The sequence below is a fragment of the Sphaeramia orbicularis genome, chromosome 17 (genome assembly GCF_902148855.1).
Source record: "Sphaeramia orbicularis chromosome 17, fSphaOr1.1, whole genome shotgun sequence".
NCBI classification, from domain to species: domain Eukaryota; kingdom Metazoa; phylum Chordata; class Actinopteri; order Kurtiformes; family Apogonidae; genus Sphaeramia; species Sphaeramia orbicularis.
Window position 1 is genome coordinate 4725351 of NC_043973.1, and position 20083 is coordinate 4745433.

Sequence of the window (20083 nt, forward strand, 5' to 3'; positions counted from 1 at the left end):
AGTAGTAGAAAAATCTAAAGAATGAAAACTAATGTATGAAAAGAAGAAAAGAAAAGATAAAAAAGGTATTTCAAACACAACAACTTGACAGTCTGATTTCAGTTGTTTAGTTTTAATTTTATATTTCTGATGTGTTTTACAGTTGGTGGAAAGTACTGGTAAAACTAAGAAGAAATGACACTGAGGTGGGACCAGCACCAGGGAAGTTGTGGGTAATGATCTGACAATTGAATAAAATGATGTCCCTTCATGGACCCAACAGACTCACTATCAGACTCTGTTCCAATCAGATGTTTCCTCACCTTCCCACTCCAGCTCATTGCCATTGTTGATGAACTCCAGCGAGTCTGTCTCATCGGGGGTCTCGATGTCATCCACGTTGATGTCCAGATCATCAGGCGTTTCTAAAAAGTCATCAGACAGCACCGAGCCCTCACTTTGATCCAGGGACAAGTTCATGTCTGGTGCGACCAGGGTGCGGCGCTTACACTGAACCATCGTCTCTCCCACTTTAAGAGAGGTGGGGGGGTCTGAGGAAAACCAAGGATAAGAAAAGTTAGGTCTTTTCTAACTCAGGAAGTTAGGTAAAGAAATTAGACATTACTCTACCTTACAAGGTGCAGCAGCCAAGCCAGAGTAATGTGTAATCAATGTGGAGAGTATCAAAATTAAATGAATGATTTTTATAATGGATGCAGCTGGTCCTAGTGGACTACTTCAACAAGTTTTATTTTTAATCTGCTTTGATACAATATTTATTTTTTTTAAAAAAGCTTTAAATTTTTAAAATGGAAGAATATTGATAAATTCAGCTCAAATATGTCTCCTATTCATTGTGAAACTGACCTGTTCGCTTAAAGCCTACTACTGATTTTTATTGAAAAAAGAAATTACTACTACTTATGCAATGTTTACAAGTGGTCATACATGAAATGAACAGCAATGAACAAGATATGAGTAACATGAACACAGCCAGTTGTTACGTTCTAGAGAACAGAAAAAAAAACAGCAATGGAAGAATTTCATTAAGACAGAATATTAGTTGTATTTTCCCAATGTTTTAAAAAGGGTCAATTTTACTCTGTATTATAATATAACCAGAGGGTTAATTTTTTTGTAGAAGTAAAAATTTTGCATTGAAAAACCCTACTTAGGTGAAAATAATTAGCAAAAAGCACACATTTGTTTACATACATATATATACACAAAACATTTTACTGTTGTGGACATTTTCTAGCATCACTGTCCTGTGAGGTCCATGTCAGGAGAACCATGAAGGAGGTTTCCATCTTTCAGTTTATCACAAACATCTAACAATCAGACATGGATGTATGGAAGTAATGCTATCAAACAAATGCAGTAGTGTAAAACTATAATATCCTCCTTTCATATGTAGTGGAGTGGTAGTAAAAGCAGAAGAAAAATGAAATATTCTAGTGAAGTAAATTCAACTTAAATGTGTACTTGAGTAAGGTACTTGAATAAAAGCACAAAACGGTTTAAAGTTAGTATTTGTGTTTTTACTTACTGGTTCTGTTGTCAGTGAGGCGACATATTGAATCCACATCCCCATCCTCTGGTAGAGGCCTGAAGAGAGAGACATCTTTATATACATGTGACTTTATATACAATACTACCACAGACAGATTAGGAATGAAATGACTTGTGTTGGGATGACAGTTCACCTGTTAGCATGCTAAACATTGCTTTCATCCTTCTTTAATTACAGTTATATGCATTTCTATTCACAATTACTCAGATACAATTCCAATTCTACAATTAAAGCTGCAAGCAGCATTGGGCGGGACCTCACACCGGGCGTTCCGCCTCCCCCGCGATCCGCCTCCCGTGACCGTCGACACCTCAGCTCCACTCACACCTCTCTGTCCCCATACCAGTTCACACCCTTTAGTGTCCGTCCTCCTTACATCTGTACAGAACACCAGCGACCCTCTGCTGAAACCACCATCACCTTTAAATGAGACTTTTATTTTGGAAACCCTACTGTGTGTATGTGCATTTGTTTTGTATGTGAGAGAAAGAATCAGTTTGAAAAATGAATTGAAATTGTATGAATAATTGAGCATTAAAGTGATGATTTACCACATTTAAGGCTTTTATTTTGGAAAAACCCTATTGTGTGAGCATGTGTGTCTGTGAGAAAGAGTACTTTTGAAAGAAGAAACATTGTACAGACAGTTGAGCGTTTGGTCATAAAAATGAAAAGAAGTTATGTAATAGACATTATGAATTATTCTTAATTGGGGTTTTATTTTGAAAAAATGTACTCCGTGTAATTTTGAATGTGTGCAAAATTTCCAATATCCACAATACAATGCAGTAAAACCTGTTTTAAAATTAAAAAAAAAAAAAAAAATTTTTTGAATTGTTTGGGATTTGAAGCAGGGTCCTCTTGGTCAATAGGCAGCTACATGAACCACTGCACTATAGACAGATAATGACAAGTGTGCACCAGGAAGAGATTTATAGGGACTTTGTCATTGTGAAAAGTGAAACTAAACATAGTCTTCAAAAAATTGCCATAATTCCATAACCGTAGATCGTATCTGAAAAATTCTTTCACTTTTGGATTCTGCAGACTTGTGGGAATTGAATGAAGTATAACTTTTGTGTCAAAAGTCTGAAATGAATAAGCAGTAATTGCAGAAACGTAGAATAACTTTCAAAGGCAGATTGCCAACTTCCTGTTGGAGTTAGCTCATGAGTGTCAGTGTATGATTTGTCGGCTCAATCAGACCAACATTTTGGCATTTGTTTCATGTTTCTGTGACATTCCTACTGGCCGCTAGGGCAGATTTTGTGTGTTTTTTAGTACATAGGTGGCGCTACAGAGTCAATTGTGGTACCCAAGGGGTTAATTTTGATATTGTATGAAAGTGCTCAGCAGCCATGACATACATGGCAAATTTGGTGAGTTTTGGAGCATGTTAAGGGGGTCAAATGGCAGTCTAAAGTAGAAAAAGTATGAAAATAAACAAATTGTCATAAATCAATAACCGTACATCGTATCTCAAAAATTTTTGGATGTGAGAGTTGTGCTTAGTTCTGTGAACACGTAGATATGTCACATGTGTGGAAAAACTCCCAAGTGAAAAATGAGTTCCAAACATGGCAACTTTACAGGCTTGTAAAAAAAAAAAAAAACTAAGACAGTTCTGGAAAAAGTATGAGATCACTTTTTTGAGGAGGGTTCACTCTATATTTTGGTGCTATTTAGAAGTCAATACGACAAACGGTGTCATCGGAGTTTGTTTTACAAATTTTATTTTGAAAGACATATTGCAAACTTTCTGTGGGAGTTAGGTCATAAGTGTCAGTGGATGATTTGTAGTGCTTCATCCAACAAAAATTTTGGCACTGGTTTCATGTCTCTACGATATTCCTACTGGCAAGTAGGGCTGTTGTCGTTTTTTTCACATAGGTGGCGCTAGAGAGGCCATTTTGGCACCTATGGGGTTAATTTTTTCATTTTATCAAATTTTTCGCCAGGCCTGACATGTGTGCCAAATGTGGTGAGTTTTTGAGCATGTTTAGGGGGTCAAAATCCAGTTCAAAGTGACGGCGGAAAAATAATAATTAAAAACAAACGAAAAACAATAGGGCCTTGCTTGCAGGCAAGGCCTCTCACTGTGTGAGAGGGCCTTACCTTTCGGCTCGGTCCCTAATAAACCTTCAAGTATGAGCAGTTGTTTTTAGTCTTTTCTATCTGGAGTGACTCTATTGTGATGTTTAACCACCGCATGTTCTTGGAAACAATGAATGTTTGAGAAACCTAACACCAGTAATTAGAAAAATCCCCACTGACATTATAATACGACTGAGACGGAGCAGAACCCTCGGTGCTCGGGGAGAAGTGGGGGTTAAGATTATCGTAGAAATGCGCACACATATACAGTACATAGATGCACATACACAAACTGAGGCCAACCCAGACATTAACGCAGACGTATTTGCACAAACACACCCTAAGACACCACAAGTATGGGCTAGCTGATGGAGTGGCTGGGGTAATTGCAGCTATTATTCTGTCAGTTGCTTCAGAGAGGTAAATAAAACACAGATTGGACTGACACTCTGGAGTGGATTAAATATACTTCAGGGGAAATCAATATACAGTTAAAATAATTTATCTGTTTATGAATCCTGGTTAAAGTCTCTTCAATGACTTTGAAAAGCAATTAAGAATACTAATCTAAGATGTTTACGTAGATTGTTCTGTTACCTATTGAAACTCTAGGGCTGAATCCCAATTCACCCCTTGGCCCTCCCCATTACCCCTACCCCTCCGTATTGTGCGTACACGCGGTAGTGTTGTCCTGATTCTCGGGCGGAGGGCTGTTTGACCCTCTAAACAGAGATATTTCAGGACCACACTACAAACAGAGGGGTAGGAGAAATTTCCCATAATTCTGTTTGAATCATTGGCAAGATGGAGGTAAAAACAGCCAAAAAGTGCAGCAGTGCCATGAAAGAAACACACAAATGTACTCATTTTGTTCATAAATAACTTAATCATTTCATCGCCCATTTAATGCCATTTCAATGTGTTATAGACCACATTTCTGCAGTTTATAGCCGATAGCTGCAAAAAGATGACCAAAGCCCATGCAACACAGAGGGTTACAGCTACTGATGGGTGAATTGGGACTGGGGCTAAATAACTGCTGATATAGCAGTATTTTTGTGCATGAAACTAAATTTATCAAAGGGCTGGGAGGTCTAGCCAAAAATGTCATCATAATCAAAATGAAAAATAGTGGATAATTTCTTTCCAGTTTAATAGCTTATTTTTTCCAAAAAGTGATCATATCTGGACAAAAGGAGCAGAATTTCAGGAGCATGCGGCTCATGGGTGAGCGAATGCTAAATAAAATCTTACTGACCAAGTAAAACAGTGAATTAATTTTACAGTGTTATTCATGTTAAACACAACTACAGTCAAGCTGTGTCTTTAAAATGTTTAATTAAATAAGGTAAAACTCTGAATGTCAAACAGCAGGTGAACGAGCTATCACAGACCTGTCAATCAAGTCACTAACCTGAGATCTGATTAATTGAGGAAATGTTTCAGAGGAAGGTTTTTTGGCCCCAGTGGCCATCAGTGGTATTGCATCTTTGAGCTACTTCGCCAGCAGCTTCACTTTGGTTCTTGCCACTTGCTGCATACTGACATAGGTGCCATCATTGTATGTCAGTCTGTTTGTAACTTTAATGAACATCACTACCACATGCTTATTCACTGCAGTCATTTGGGTGTTCTTGCAGAAAGTTTAGTTCTGATGTGTCTAGCCATTTGAACCATGCAACCTCAACATGTGCTGTCTTGCATTAGCTTAACATTACTCAAAACCACTGAATGTGTTAATGTTGTCCAAGTTGCACCCCAGTTGAACACAGATGGGAGTATGTGAACCAACATGTTACAGAACAAACTATACGGCTAATTTCAGAACATCAAAATAACTGCCTTCAGTAGGGTTAAGGATCTAAGAACACTGCCAATGAAGCTGTTCTTAAGGTACATGTGCTGGTATGATGTGGAACCATTAGAGCAGTGTTTTTCAACCTTGGGGTTGGGATCCCACGTGGGGTTACCTGGAATTCAAATGGGATCGCCTGAAATTTCTAGTAATTGAGAAAAAAAAAAGAAAAAAAAAAAACTAATAAAAAATATTTTTTAATGATTCAATATATTTTTCATTATAATTAAAACACCACACATTTTCCCTTCTAAAAATCAAGTTCAAATAAAATGCAGGATATAGTATCTGAGAGGATTGACCTGATCATGTGACTGCATGCGTTACTACACTTCAATCTGCCTGGACACAGTTGCAGTCAAAGAAAACTGGGCCGAACAGAGAATGGAAAGATTTCTTCGGCTGGCCCCGCTAAGACATCTCTAAGAGAAAAATGTCTCCGTTTTGAATGGCTGGGGTTGCTAGAAATTTGCGATGTTAAAATGGGGTCACAAGCCAAAAAAGGTTGGGAACCACTGCATTAGAGCGTGGGTGTCAAACTCATTTTAGTTCAGGGGTACCATTCAGCCCAATATGATCTAAAGTGGATCAGACAAGTAAAATAATATTCAACTCCAAACTTTTCATATTACATTATAAATATAAATTATACATGCTTTCTACCCATTTGTTTGAGCAATTTATGTATTTGATTTAGCAGCTTTTATTTGAATTTACATTTTTACAGTACATTCTGTATTTGGCACTTTTTAATTTCATTGTACTTTTTAGAATGATAATGAAGATATTCTATTCTTATTCTACTCTATAAACTATCCTTTAACACAAAATGTGAATAACACAAACAAACAAAACACAACCAGAAATTGCTTAAGAAAAATAAGTGTAATTTTAACAATATTATGCCTCTGTTTATCATTTACACACGTGTATTGCAACAGAGCACAGTGGATCTACAATTCATCCTGTGGGCCAGATTGGGCTGGTTTTGGCCTGTGGGCCATATGTTTGAGTGGTCATACACTTGGATGGACAGCATGTTTTTAACTTCTGTTTTCCTCTGCACACGCTCTGCCATCAGTGACATATAACCAAAGTACACACCTGCTGCACCTCCACACATGTGACTGATTTGTCATCATGGCTGTAGCTGTGAACAAATCAGACACACAACACAGATGCACTCTCTTCATCTCATAGGGATACCTGGGGAAATCCTCATCCTGCCACTCGTCCTTTACTTCCATGCTGTCCATGCGTAAAGTGGCCTCTGCTGTACCCATCCTCTGCCGGGAGGACGGGCTGCAGCTCACTGTGAACAGCAAACACCACAAACATTAAGTAGCTGATCCAGAAGTCCAACTTATCTTATCCCCTCTGGTGTGTTCAGGGCCAGTTTGGACTGTTTCTGTCAGTTTTTCTAGGCTTCATTTTATCCTTTACATTGGTCAACTGAATATAATGAAACATGCATCCATTCATTTTCTGAACCACTCAGTCCTTGTGAAGATCGTGGAGGTGTCAGAGCCTGTCCCCAATACCAATGGGTGAAGGTGGGGTATAAAGAAACATATTTTGACACTATTATTTTATTGCATAAAACATTTCAATACAATCTATATTGCATCATCATCATCATCATCATATCTTATCGTGCCAATGCCGAATCCATTCCTGGGCAGTGCTATTTATTTCCTGAAGGTCTTGGTTGGAGCAATGAGGGCCCAATGGACACCAAGGCAAGATGTTCCATTGATTGGACCACTGCACCACAGGGGCATTTAGGGCTGGTGGTGAATCCCTACTTGTGACAGTTGTCATTAGTTTGACCAACATTTACTCTTGCCCTACTCAGTCCAACCTAATCCCTCCTGGAGAGGGATGTTCCACTGGACCAGCTTTCTTGGATGCTTGGTACCGCCTCATGCAAGTAGCAAACCTTCGCGTTGGTGCCCCTGTTAATCTGTAAGGAGACTGATTGCTACAACATGCAAAAAAAGCCGAATACCATCCAGGGGTGGTAAAAAGATAAACCCTTGGCCCCCAGACAAGACAACATGATGATCTATATTGCATAACAAATTACACCTTAGGTGATGCTGTGAAATGTTCTACAGTTATTTAAATTAATATTGTGTAATGATACTAAAAATGTCATGTTCAACATTTCCAGGCTTTTCTGATTTTTTAGTATGTGGTGTCGCCTCTGACCCTTAGACAACAGATGTTTTGCAGTACAGCACAGAAATTACTCATCTTAATGTTGCTTATAAAAATATAATACAAATGGTTATTTCAAAATTAATTTTCACCGGCCTCTTTGCTCCAAAAACATACACAGCCCAAGTCCCCATCTGGATTGTACTAAACAAATAGTTCAGATCTTTCCATTGGATAGTTATTGCACTGATCAATATTTTTCAGCTGCGAGTTGTTTAACCCCAACTGATGCAGTGAGTAGTTTCTCATTTCTTAAACAACCATGTCAGAGGACATATCCTGTGGTCGTGGAAAAGATGTAACTTGTTTCAGAAAGGTCAAATTATTGGCCTGCATGAAGTACGGAAAACAACATAAGGAGATGCTAAAACTATTAAAAGTAGATAAAAGTTTCAAAGAGGGAACACAGCCAGAAAACTGTAAATTGAAAATCACTAAACTGGCTGGTGAAATTAAAACAAAAAACAAAAAACACAACATTACAGCTCACAGTTGTTTTAAATAGGGAATATACAAGTGAGACTAATTTGCTAGGGAGCATTAAGATTTGACTGTGTTCTGATGGAAAAAGGTCATGTGGTCTGATTCTGATGAGTCCAGATCGACCCTGTTCCAGAGTGATGATCCATCAGTTTGAGAAGAGAGGCAGATGAAGTGATTACCCATCATGCCTACTAACCACAGTACAAACTTGTAGGGGCAGTGTTATGACCTGGGGGAATGGAACTAGCTCCTGTCAGCAACCAGGTGTCAGCACAAAATACACCAACACAAACTTTAGATAAGTTTCACAATCTAAATATGTATAGTAGTGTTGCCTAATACATTACTGAGCAGAAATGTTTTTTTTTTTCCCCAGAACTTACAGGTTTCAATACTTTATGTAAGATTTAGGTGAGCATGTGAAGTTTGTGTCGAGTCTGTGCTGTGCTGGGAGCTAGTCCTTTATTTACATTAGCCACCTTCATTTCTCAGCTAATGGTAGACAGTGTGATATATGTACAGGAGCCAAAAGAGGCACTGAAGAACATGAGTATTTTTGCATAAAAATACTGTAAATAAATCTTACATACTGAACCATTAATGAATTTAATCACTGGTCATATTTGACCCATGACGAGTGCACTTCTGAGCACAATAAGTCGCTCATTCTTCAGAGAGTAAACCTAGAATGGATGTTATGAAGTCTCAAGTTAAAAGTGTAACCTACTTTTATATGTGTGTATTTTTTAATAGTGTTAAACCGAACCAGAAAGTAAAATGTCTGCAGTGTTCAAACCCATGGCCTTGGGTTGTCGCAGGCATGTTATGTCATGTAAAATAAAAACATGGGAATTCACCTGCCCGTACACCCTGGGGAAAGAAGCCCAAACTAAAACAACACACTGCTCATCCAGCCCCTCGGCACAGAACCAAATAATGAATCACAAATGCAGTTGGACTGTTACAAACCATCCCATAATGAGCAGTCACGCTGATAGAGTAAGCGTCATGTGCAAGTCACATGTCTGAAATGTGCATTAGTGGGAGGAGTGTTCTTCCTACATTGTGTCTGAGTTCATGCTGGAGCAGACGTTCGTTCAGTCCATTTATCCACTGGCATGGCACTGATGTGCTACAGCAAAACAACCTGGTCCATATATGAAAAAAGAAAAGGAAAACAGGCTAAAAGGCAGGGGCCCAGGGCTGCACGCTGCTGTATTGTGATTGGATTCTCAATAATGGCAGAGGCTGATGAAGTGGATTATCCCATGAGAAAGTCCCTGTTTGATTCAGACTTCTAAGAGAGTTCCTTACATGTCACTTTAAAGTGATCCTTCTGGATAAGTCACACTCAACTGACTTTGTTCTCATTTCAAACAGAGTCTCGGAATGCACTGATCCTTTTCATTGCTAGCAGATTAAAGATGGCTGTGACAAGCCCAAAAAGAGGGGTATTTCATATGTAAACAGCAGATCGGTGTGTGTGGGCTACCGTTTGTGCAAATGTCTGTTGCTGTGGCTCAGCTGCTCATACAGTCAGCTGCTGATTGATGGACACAACGACATGTTACAGCAGCACGTGTTTGGTGGGGATTTATGTCCAGATGGCAGAGCAGCCCTCATATCCCAAACATTATCTTGTGAGGTCTGCACTGTGCTTTGCATACACTGTGCGTGTATGGAGTATTCAGCGTCAAAGATACAAAAGTGCACACATATTTACTCCAGCACAAGTTGTGTAAAAACACTATAGGTACTGAATAGAAGTACTCATTCAAGTTCTATAGTTAAAGTGAAAAATAAATGTAGGCACTGATATGTATAAAGGTGAAAACTGAGCCCTTATAGGATGTCACATCTGTACCTCATGGCATATTAATATAATGTGAAGACAATCAAACCAGTATAGGTTTTGATACAGTGTTTTGGTCCATCTAACATCATTTACATGGTCCTGTTGTATCTTTTTCTTTCACCCATTAAATCCTGCAAGCTCTTTGGTGAAGTTTTCATCTTGTTACATTTTTGACACCATTTTTATCTTTCCAGGTCTTTTTGCCAGTTTGTGCTCGTTACATCTTTTACATCATTTTCATAGAGAGGCATGTGGAAAAATCTTGTGCTGAACAAAGATGGGGCTGGATCACATGGAAGTTGGATGCCTTTTACGTAATTTGTGTCTTGTTAGGGTCTTGGTTTGTGTTCTACCTTGTTTTCATCATGCATGTTTTGCATAGTTTTCTCATTGTTTTGGTCTTGGTTACATTTTTTTTACTTGAATTATATCAGTCTCATCTCACCAAGTCTTTTGCATTTCTTTCTCTTTTGGCATCTTTTACACCGTTTTTGTCTTGTTATGTTTGTCACATCACAATGACATATTATGAATCACAATGATAAATGAGTTACTCCAAATGTGTAAAAAAGCCTGTTGTAAAAGTTGTCAGAAAAATAAACACTTAAGATATAGATACCTGATAACCCTGCTGGAGAACTATTTGTACTTTATGGCTTCCCACCTCTGTACAGATTATCAAGTTAGCAAGTATCTGCCAGATTAGATTTAGCATTTATTTTAATACATGAGCCCTCTGAAATGTAGATTGAATCAGTTGTGTGGCCACTTCAATACAATAGTCTATTGTTTCTAAATCATTTACATGGCTGACAGCCAGGAGATGAGCCTAGATGTATTGATGATAAGAAAGAACGAGAAACACCATCCAAAGGATCAGTGTCTGCAATCTACAGGTCAAAATCACATAAAAAATGTATGCAGTATTTGGAAGGAGATTGGATTTCCTGAAACAGTGGCAATAGGTATTGTCTCTTTAAATGGACACATAAAAATATAGAGATAATACAAGTCATTAGAAGCATTAAATGTCATTGGAGTGATTGTAGACATGTAGAAATGGACGTTTGGACTCACATATAGTATTCCAATTAGGAAGACTTCCTTTTGGCTGTTCCTCTGTTTTGCTGTCAGAAGCTCTTCTTTCTTCTTCCTCTTCCTCAAAGCTGCCTAAACAGTGAGAGGGTCATTACAGTTTACATTTACAGGTAGGACCCTCTTAAGGTGACTGACACACATTACAATTAAAAAAAAAAAAAACACCTCTCCAGTCTCCTGTTCCATGCTGTTTGGACAAAAGATAATCCTCACCCTGCGCTTTTAGCTCGTTTCATGGTGATCTCTCTGTCACTCTCTCCATCCCTCTTCCTCCTATTTACCTCATCTGAATCCCACCCCCTCACCCCCCCCCCCTCTCCCAGCACTAATGCCCCCACCCTGAGGCTCTAATCCTGCTGTGATGATGATGATGTCACCCGTATGGAAGCTGTGTGTTGTGAGGGTTATGTAATCACACATGCCTACCTTTTTGATTTTCTCTGGCTGGGGATCTGAGGGAAGGATAAGCTGTTTTTCTCGTCCTCACATTCGGTCTATTTTGCAGCCGTGATTGTTATCATCCTTCCTCTGCGAACTGGAAAACACGGACGTTTCTTCCTCAGCGCTGTTCCCTGGCAACAGCATCTTCCTCCTCTCCCTATGTGTCTATCGCAGACGCACTCAGCCTCTCTCTCTTGCTTTTTCTCACCACGCCAGTTAAAGCTCTCTCACTCCTAATGAAACCCCTCCTCCTTTTTTCTGTCTTGCTGGTTGCAAAGCTCCCTCCCCCTCTCTGACACAGCTGCACTGAGCTGTGGGCAATGTCAGGAAACACACTGCATCATCTCTGCTGCTGCACTCACGGAACAGCCACAGTTCAGTGTTCCTCCCTGATGATGGATGCTTGGCACTAACATGCATTTGGGGTGTGGTTACAGTTTTCTATTAATAACACTATGTTACTCAGCACTTAAACACCTTCATATGCCCAGACTTTTCTCATATTTTCATTCAACACATCAGATGTTTCTGTTTATGTTGCTTCTTATCATTGGGTCAGGGGTCACACAAAATAGTGACTTTAACATTTATAACCCATTTAGTTCAGTTTTTGTGCAGCTGTGCACAGATTTCCTATGTTTTCTTGTGATATCTGAACAAAAGAGACTGAGAAATAAATATGTATGCTCATTTCAACCCAGCAAAAACAACAAAACTAAAGGTGACCCAAGACTTTTACACAGTACTGTATATATATTCTCATTGTTTGTCCTGTGTTCATCATCATTTACTAAAGCTGTGTTTAACTGGATGTATTTAATTTTAGTGTGAATATGTTCACTTCCTGGTCATGGGGTGCCATTCAAATGAGTGCATGTATTTGGCACTTTAGAGATCAGGTGACATGACCCTGTGGTCTCTGTAGAGTATTAAAGATTCACCCAGAAGTGTGATTTCTGCACCCTGTCAGAATGGTTTTCATCTGCTTGTCTGTTGATATTAGCTCATTTTCACAGGGTTGCATCATTAACCTGCTCCAATACATCTGTGATTTGTGGCCTCCATCTCTATGTTTTTCACAGTGACTGTAGTTTAATCGAGTATGAGGTAAAACACCTCATGGTTAGGTGACTACAAAAAGTCCATGAAATAGTTCAGATCTTTGCTGAAGTCAAAATATGGCTAATAGTTCGCTTAACATCTAAAACATGATTCACTGGGTTTTTATTCTGTTTCCTAAACTTAGCTTTCAAGAGATGTTTGTATTCTTTTGAAATATTCAATAGTTAAAATTATAAAATTAAAAAAAGCATCATAGTTCAGAACATCTTGCAGTTTTACAGAATCACAATCATGTCATGTTTTAGTTGCAGTGAATTAGATTCCCTGTCATGAAACACAGTTTCATTAAATATTAATCAGCTCCATATGTATTTATATGTACAGCCCGTGTGTATCTGGGTCACTGTATGTTTGCATGTTAAGTCTCCTCCCACTAGATCGTGCTAGAATGCTCATTTTGATGAAAGTCTCTAAAATACAGGGGATTAAAAAAGCAATCTAAAACTCTGCCTTATACAACACATCAGCTGGTAGGGCTACTGTTAGACTGGGGGGGGGGGGTGATCCCAGCTCCATAAAATAAAAGTCCGGCCATGTATTGGTTCTACCTGTTCACTTAACACAGGTGATTCCACTAATTATCCCATCTACCTGGATGAGGAGTTGTGCTGGTCAAAATGGGCTGGTTCAGTGAATGGTGGGAACAAATACGTGTGTAGGACGTCTACACTCTGGAGCAGAGTTACACACCTCACTTCAATCTCCCTCCAGAGAGTCCTCCACATATTTGTTCCAACAGTCTCATTATTTGTCAAGAATCCAAGCATATTTATTTTGTACCCCATATTTACAGACCAATGTATTTTTTCTCCTCGGTTGTTCTTTTCTTTACTTCCTTCCTAACATAATTATTATTACCATTTTGGAATGAGATGCAGCTTTTCTTTCTTTTCTTTTTTTTTTTATAACCAAACTTCCCATCGTCAAAAAGGTTGAGAATGCCTTCATATAAGAAATATGTTTAATTATTTTGTATTTTCCAAACTTATTTTAAGCCAGAAGGGAATAATGGTCCACTACAGTATCGCGACTACAAAATCAAACCAGGAAACAAATATTAGGGTTTACACAAGACACTCCATTCGATACTGCTACAGTAAAGGTGTGAATTTTCAACTATTGTGAAAATATAATGATGTTTAATATTTCATACCTGACATTCAGAGTTGCTTCAGGTTATAGAGGACACATTTAAAGATTCAATACCAATTATTTTTCATTGTTTTTAAGCACACAGTTGCTGGATGACACCCACTCCAATGCAGCCCTCAACCGATCTTTATGAATAAACATGCATGACCTTGTGAGTATAGAAACCTGGGACTTGACCAAAATTGTAAATAAATGTAGAAACATTTTGAAATGTAATATCTAACACTCTTAAACTCTTTTCTAAAAAAAAAAAAAAGAAAATCAGTTGTTATTTATCTCCCTTTAAAGAGAAATCTTCATTATAAATAGTTACTATTTTAAAGTATTTCAGGTCTTCATCACATTATATATACAGGGTGGGGAAGCAAAATTTACAATGAACATTTAGTTGTTTTTTCTCAGCAGGCACTACGTCAATTGTTTTGAAACCAAACATATATTGATGTCATAATCATACCTAACACTATTATCCATACCTTTTCAGAAACTTTTGCCCATATGAGTAATCAGGAAAGCAAACGTCAAAGAGTGTGTGATTTGCTGAATGCACTCGTCACACCAAAGGAGATTTCAGAAATAGTTGGAGTGTCCATAAAGACTGTTTATAATGGAAAGAAGAGAATGACTAGGAGCAAAACTATTACGAGAAAGTCTGAAAGTGGAGGAAGCAACAAAAAACGTACCAAAGCTTTTATTAAAGCTCTCAAATCCAAAATCCTAAAGGATCCAACCAAATCCATGAGAAAAATGGCAATCGAACTTGAGGTAGACAACAAGACCGTTAGAAATGCAGTAAAATATGATTTGAAGTTAAAATCTTACACAAGAACACCAAAACACTTGTTGACAACAGCAACAAATCCAACTTGAGCAATTTTTGGGAATCATGTTTATGGCCACCTTCTAGCCCAGATCTAAACCCTCTGGATTGTGCTATTTGGGGCGTTTTAGAACATGCTACCAATAGAACATCACACAGCAATGTCGACTTTCTTAAAGATACTATTAAAGAAGAATGAGAGAAGTTGTCACCCGAATATTTGAGGAACACTTGCGCAAGTTTCAGGAAGTGTGTGAAGGCAGTTATTGAGAAAGAAGGAGGACACATAGAATAAAAAAAATTTCTATTATGTAAATTTTCTTGTGGCAAATAAATTCTCATGACTTTAAATAAACTAATTGGTCATACACTGTCTTTCAATCCCTGCCTCAAAATATTGTAAATTTTGCTTCCCCACCCTGTACGAGGGCTGTTCAATAAGTTCATGGCCTCACCCAGAAATACTGGTTGTTATAATACAGGATGTTACATTCTTTCGTGATGGGATAGTGATGCTTGAACATCGATGGACCAAGTGCATTGCTGTAAATGGAGATTATGTTGAAAAATAAAATATAAATTATCAGTCTGTGTTGTTCTGTTCTGGGTGAGGCCATGAACTTATTGAACAGCCCTCGTATATGTATAAAATACAAGTCACTATACCCCCTGGCCTAAATGAAGAGTTGGATTTTTCTGTATTCCTGTAAGGAACTGTTTATTTTTTTGTTTTAAAGGCTTAACATCATTTTTACCCTATATAAACAATGATATGTGATTTTGCACTGTTCTTTAATTATCTTTGTCCTATATTTGTAAATATTTCTATAGGTGAGTTTTTGTATGTCCTTTGTTCTGTAGTGACACCATCTGCTGGTCGTTTTACATACTGACACCTTCTGCAGGCCCTTACCTTTATGTGCAGTTAGCAGGTTCCTATTGGTCAGGACCTACTTTAAAAGAACCTACAGTTTTCCAGGCTTCTGTTTTGTTGGACTTCCTGATGAAGACCTGAAGCTGAAATGCACTGAAGTGTTTTTTAAGGTCTATACATGACCATGCTGTCAGAATTAAGGCATTTAATGCTTACAGAGAGTGCCTTGGAGTTTTCTTCCTGTTTGTCATCTAGTTTATGAATCCCTTTTACTAAAGAGCACCTTGAACAAACTCTTTTTTTGGCTCCTAGATGCATTCTATCCCATGATTTTTTAATGGGAAATTATAATTGTCATTTTTTGTTATTCAATTAGAAAATAATTGCACAGTTGTATTCCTAATTAAAGCACCTTCCTCTTGAGGTCCACACTGAGGAAAAAAAAAGAAAGAAGAAACAAGTACTTGCAGAATCCAGGCAACCATCATGAGCAATGATATGTCTTTAGTGGGAAGTCCAGCTGATGTCAGTACAATCACCATGGAGACCATGCCGGTCTGTGGGATGCCTGCAGCACCAGTACTTGCAGCTGTGACACAAACTGAGAAGAAAATACAGCGATGGTTATGCAAAAAAAACCCAAAAAACCTCTTCACGAATTCATGGAAATTAACTTCTGTAATTCAGAAAAGATTTCATTCTGAATAGCTCAGTATGACTTTTTTTTTTTTTTTCTTTCAGCATTCCCTGTTTTGTAAAGTGCAGCACCATCCATAGCAGCATGAAGCAGTTCACCTGTTTTTCCATGTTCAGATTCTTCTCCATACAGTGAAACATTACCAGTAGGGTAGCAAAACTGTTACACATACAACGTAAAGGACACTGATAATAGGCCATTGTATTGTGTTTCATTTGTTCTCCTTAAAATTACAACTAACCTGGATGATGTCCCAAAAACAGTGAGAAGAGCCTGGAGAAAACCACCCATAAATCTGCAGGGGTTCTTCCTTATAGCAGTGAAATAAATGAAGGGAAGCAAGTTGAAGTAGGCCAAAAATCACACACAGAGCATACATGCCTACTTCTTGACCTAAATCTGCAAAGTCCTCCATCTTTAAAATCTGAGGAACCAACAAGAGGATTCCCACAGGGGACACGATGTAACAGAGCACAGAGAATGTAATGACAGAGATCCACTGTAGGGGGAGCAATGTGAAAATAAGGGAAATAAACAAAGAGATGGTTAGTTCTGCAACAAATCATACATTCATTCATTCATTTTCTGAACCCGCTTTATCCTCACTAGGGTCACGGAGGTTGCTGGAGCCTAACCCAGCTACTTATGGGCAAAGGCAGGGTTCATCCTGGACATGTCTCCAGTTCATCACAGGGCTGAACATATAGAGACAATCACTCTCACGTTCACACCTATGGGCAATTTAGATTAGTGATTCCAGTTTATAGAAATGGTGATAAGCACATGGTGTCAAATTATAGACCGGTGTCACTGTTACCACAATTTTCTAAAATTCTTGCGAAACTGTTTGTAAAGAGGTTAGATGACTATATAGACAAATATAGGATATTAAATGATCACCAGTACGGATTTAGGAAAAAACGATCAACATCTCTAGCAGTAATGGAATTTGCAGAAAATATAGCAACAGTGGTGGATCAGAAACAACACACTGTTGGCGTTTTTATTGATTTAAGGAAAGCAGTTGACACAATTGATCACTCAATATTACTCCAGAAATGTGAAATGTATGGTATAAGAGGTGTGACGCAAAACTGGTTAAAAAGTTATTTACAAAATAGGTCTCAGTATGTAACAATTGGAAATACAAATTCACAACTTAGAAAAGTAACATGTGGGGTCCCACAAGGTTCAGTTCTGGGACCCAAGTTTTTTATACTTTATCTAAATGATATTTTTATGGCATCTAGTGAGTTAAAATTTACAATATTTGAAGATGATACTAATTTGCTTTATTCGGGAGCAAATATGAAACAAATATTAGAAACTGTGGAAAAGGAATTGATCAAGTTTTAAAAAATGGTTTGACGTAAATAAATTATCACTTAATGAAGATAAAACAAAATTTATGGTTTTTGGTGGTGCGAGGGGAAATTATGATATAAAACTGAAAATTAATGAAATTGAAAGGGTGTATGAAACAAAATTTTTGGGAGTGATTATTGACCATAAACTCTGTTGGAAACCACAAACAGAATATATCAAACGCAAAATGTCCAAGGCTGTTGCGATTCTTTATAAAACTCGGGACTTGTTAAGCAAGAAGTGTTTGCATATGTTGTATAGTCCACAAAACACATGCTTTAATCCAGAAACAAAAAACAGGGTTTGGTACACAGGCAGACTGTCCAGGGAGCAACTAGTCTGATAGGGAACAGACAGAGAGCAGATACCTGATACAGTCCCAAATCTGGTACACTGAGCTCAATCCAAAAACAGCTGGGTTAAACCAGTAATCCAAATAGGAACAGTTGAAGGTACCAGTAGGAAGAAGTAGGAGTCCACAATCACAGAAGAGTCCAAATCAAACACGGAAAACCCAGAAGTAAAAACAAGGAAACATGAGAGAGCAAAGAAAACATAAGGATGGCACATGACAATGAAGCAGAGAACAATGGAAAAGCCCAGGTTTCAATGCAGTCAACAAGGAACAGGTGAATTCAATCAGTAATCAAGAGTGCAGGAAGTTTTTTTTTTTTTTTTTTTTTTTTTTTTTTTAAATATATATAATCTTTATTTAACCAGGAAAACAGCTCACTGAGATTGAAAATCTCTTTTTCAAGAGTGTCCTGGCCAAGACAGCAGCAGATGTTACACAAAATAGAAATCCCAGCCATACATCCACACTAAAAATATACATAAAACACAATAAAAGTTAATTCTAAAACCATACATAAATCATTAAATTAAAAACATACATATAAAACATCATCAATAATTTAAAATGTACTAAAACATCTCAAAGCAGAATCTGATTCAGTTAGAAAAACATCTACATCCAGATTTATCATTTTCACATTCATTTAAAATGACTTTGAATATATTTAAACAGAGCAGATCCTTCAGTTTTATTTTCTTCTGTAGGTTGTTCCAGGCAGTGGGAGCAGAAAATTTAAAAGCTTTCTTTCTCAGTTCTTTTCTGAGTTTTGGAACTCATAGAGATAACAGATCCTGGAACCGGACACTGTAGTTATGTAGCTATGTGATTTTCTAAAACCCGATTGAAAGACACAATATATTATTATTATATTTATTATTATGAAGAAATTCCTTGAGTTGATGACTGATGAGCTGTTCAAGAACTCTGGGCAGGACAGATCATTTTAAGATTGGACGAAAATTATTTAGCACAGTGGGGTCACCTTCTTTAAACAGAGGGAGAGCACAGGCTGACTTCCATATATATGTAATTTCATTGGTTAAAATAGATTAAAAATGTAATAAGCTAAGCATGTAATAAACAATATTGACGGTCTGCGGCCATAAATGGGCATTTTCAGACATGAGAATGTGACAGGTTAAAATGCCTTGGCGCATTATTTTTTTGAAATGTTCTTCATAGGTCATTAATACATTTATTTGTTTTCAGTTATTATTATAGATTTATATGTGTTGTTACTGAACTGCACAAGTAGTGTATAATTACATTTATATTTAATTAATAAGGGAATATATAGGTTTATATAATTTAATTTTATATTTAAAAATAGTAATTAAAATCATACATATTTTGTTTAAAAATTAAATGCATTTAGAAAAGGTTTTATTTAAAACAAGTAAAATACAGTTTGTTTGATGTTTCATATCTGTTTGATTTATAGTCTGGAAGGAAGTTGTTGTGCGCATGTGCACAGTGAAGGTGAGCGTTGTAATGGCGGCTGTTAAATAAACAGCGTACGAGTGAGGAAAACGCAGCGAGTTCGTTGTTATTTCAACACCACATTCAACGCAGTCATCTCCCTCGAACGTCCGGGCGGAGAGCGCAACATTTTGGAGGCACCGCTGGGATGTTTGGCCTGACTATTATCCGCCAGCAGTAAGTGGAAGCTAGCGCCGAATATCCCCCAACAAACCCAGCGTCAGACAGAGTGGCGTCGTCGGTCCTCGTGGCTTTTTCTTCATGTGCTCCGGTTGTATCTCGGTGCGCACAACCACCACTAGAGAGCGCCGTAAGTCCATGAAATTAATGCGCTCACGTTGAACTGTTAATGCCCACATCGTAATGGAGTCGGAGCTGGAGACTTTACAGTTGGAAGTCAAAGGTGCGCTGTTTGAACTGAATGTTGGACAGTTATTGAAGTTATGTACTGAAATACAAATACCTGGACTGGGAATAGAACAGCTTAAAGGCAAGACTCGAAGCCAGCTAATTAGCATGGTCACAAGCTACATCGAAAGAGATGAATTAGCTGAGCTAGAAGATGAAGGAATGTCTGATTTGTTGAATACTAAGGACCTGATTGAAAATATAAAAGTGGCT

At 37.8% G+C, this 20083-nt stretch overlaps 1 protein-coding gene and 1 pseudogene across 5 annotated transcripts in view; both read right to left on the reverse strand.

The window, feature by feature from the left end:
* The window catches only part of atcayb (ATCAY kinesin light chain interacting caytaxin b), a 27169-nt gene extending 15277 nt beyond the window's left edge, over window positions 1-11892 (reverse strand). The window contains exons 1-5 of one of the 5 annotated variants that reach the window (XR_003937944.1): window positions 11584-11892; window positions 11137-11229; window positions 6708-6813; window positions 1529-1587; window positions 303-530 (exon numbers count right to left, since the gene is read on the reverse strand). Coding sequence is in view for 4 of the 5 variants with exons in the window: in XM_030160764.1 (XP_030016624.1) it covers window positions 303-530; window positions 1529-1587; window positions 6708-6784 (364 nt within the window). In the remaining variant the exon portion in view is untranslated. Of the gene's footprint in view, window positions 1-302; window positions 531-1528; window positions 1588-6707; window positions 6814-11136; window positions 11418-11583 lie in introns of those variants that run through there. The other 4 variants (XM_030160764.1, XM_030160762.1, XM_030160765.1 and 1 more) reach the window with 4 other exon arrangements.
* On the reverse strand, window positions 8822-19821 carry LOC115436831 (excitatory amino acid transporter 4-like; annotated as a pseudogene).
* Window positions 19822-20083: the final 262 nt, after the last annotated feature.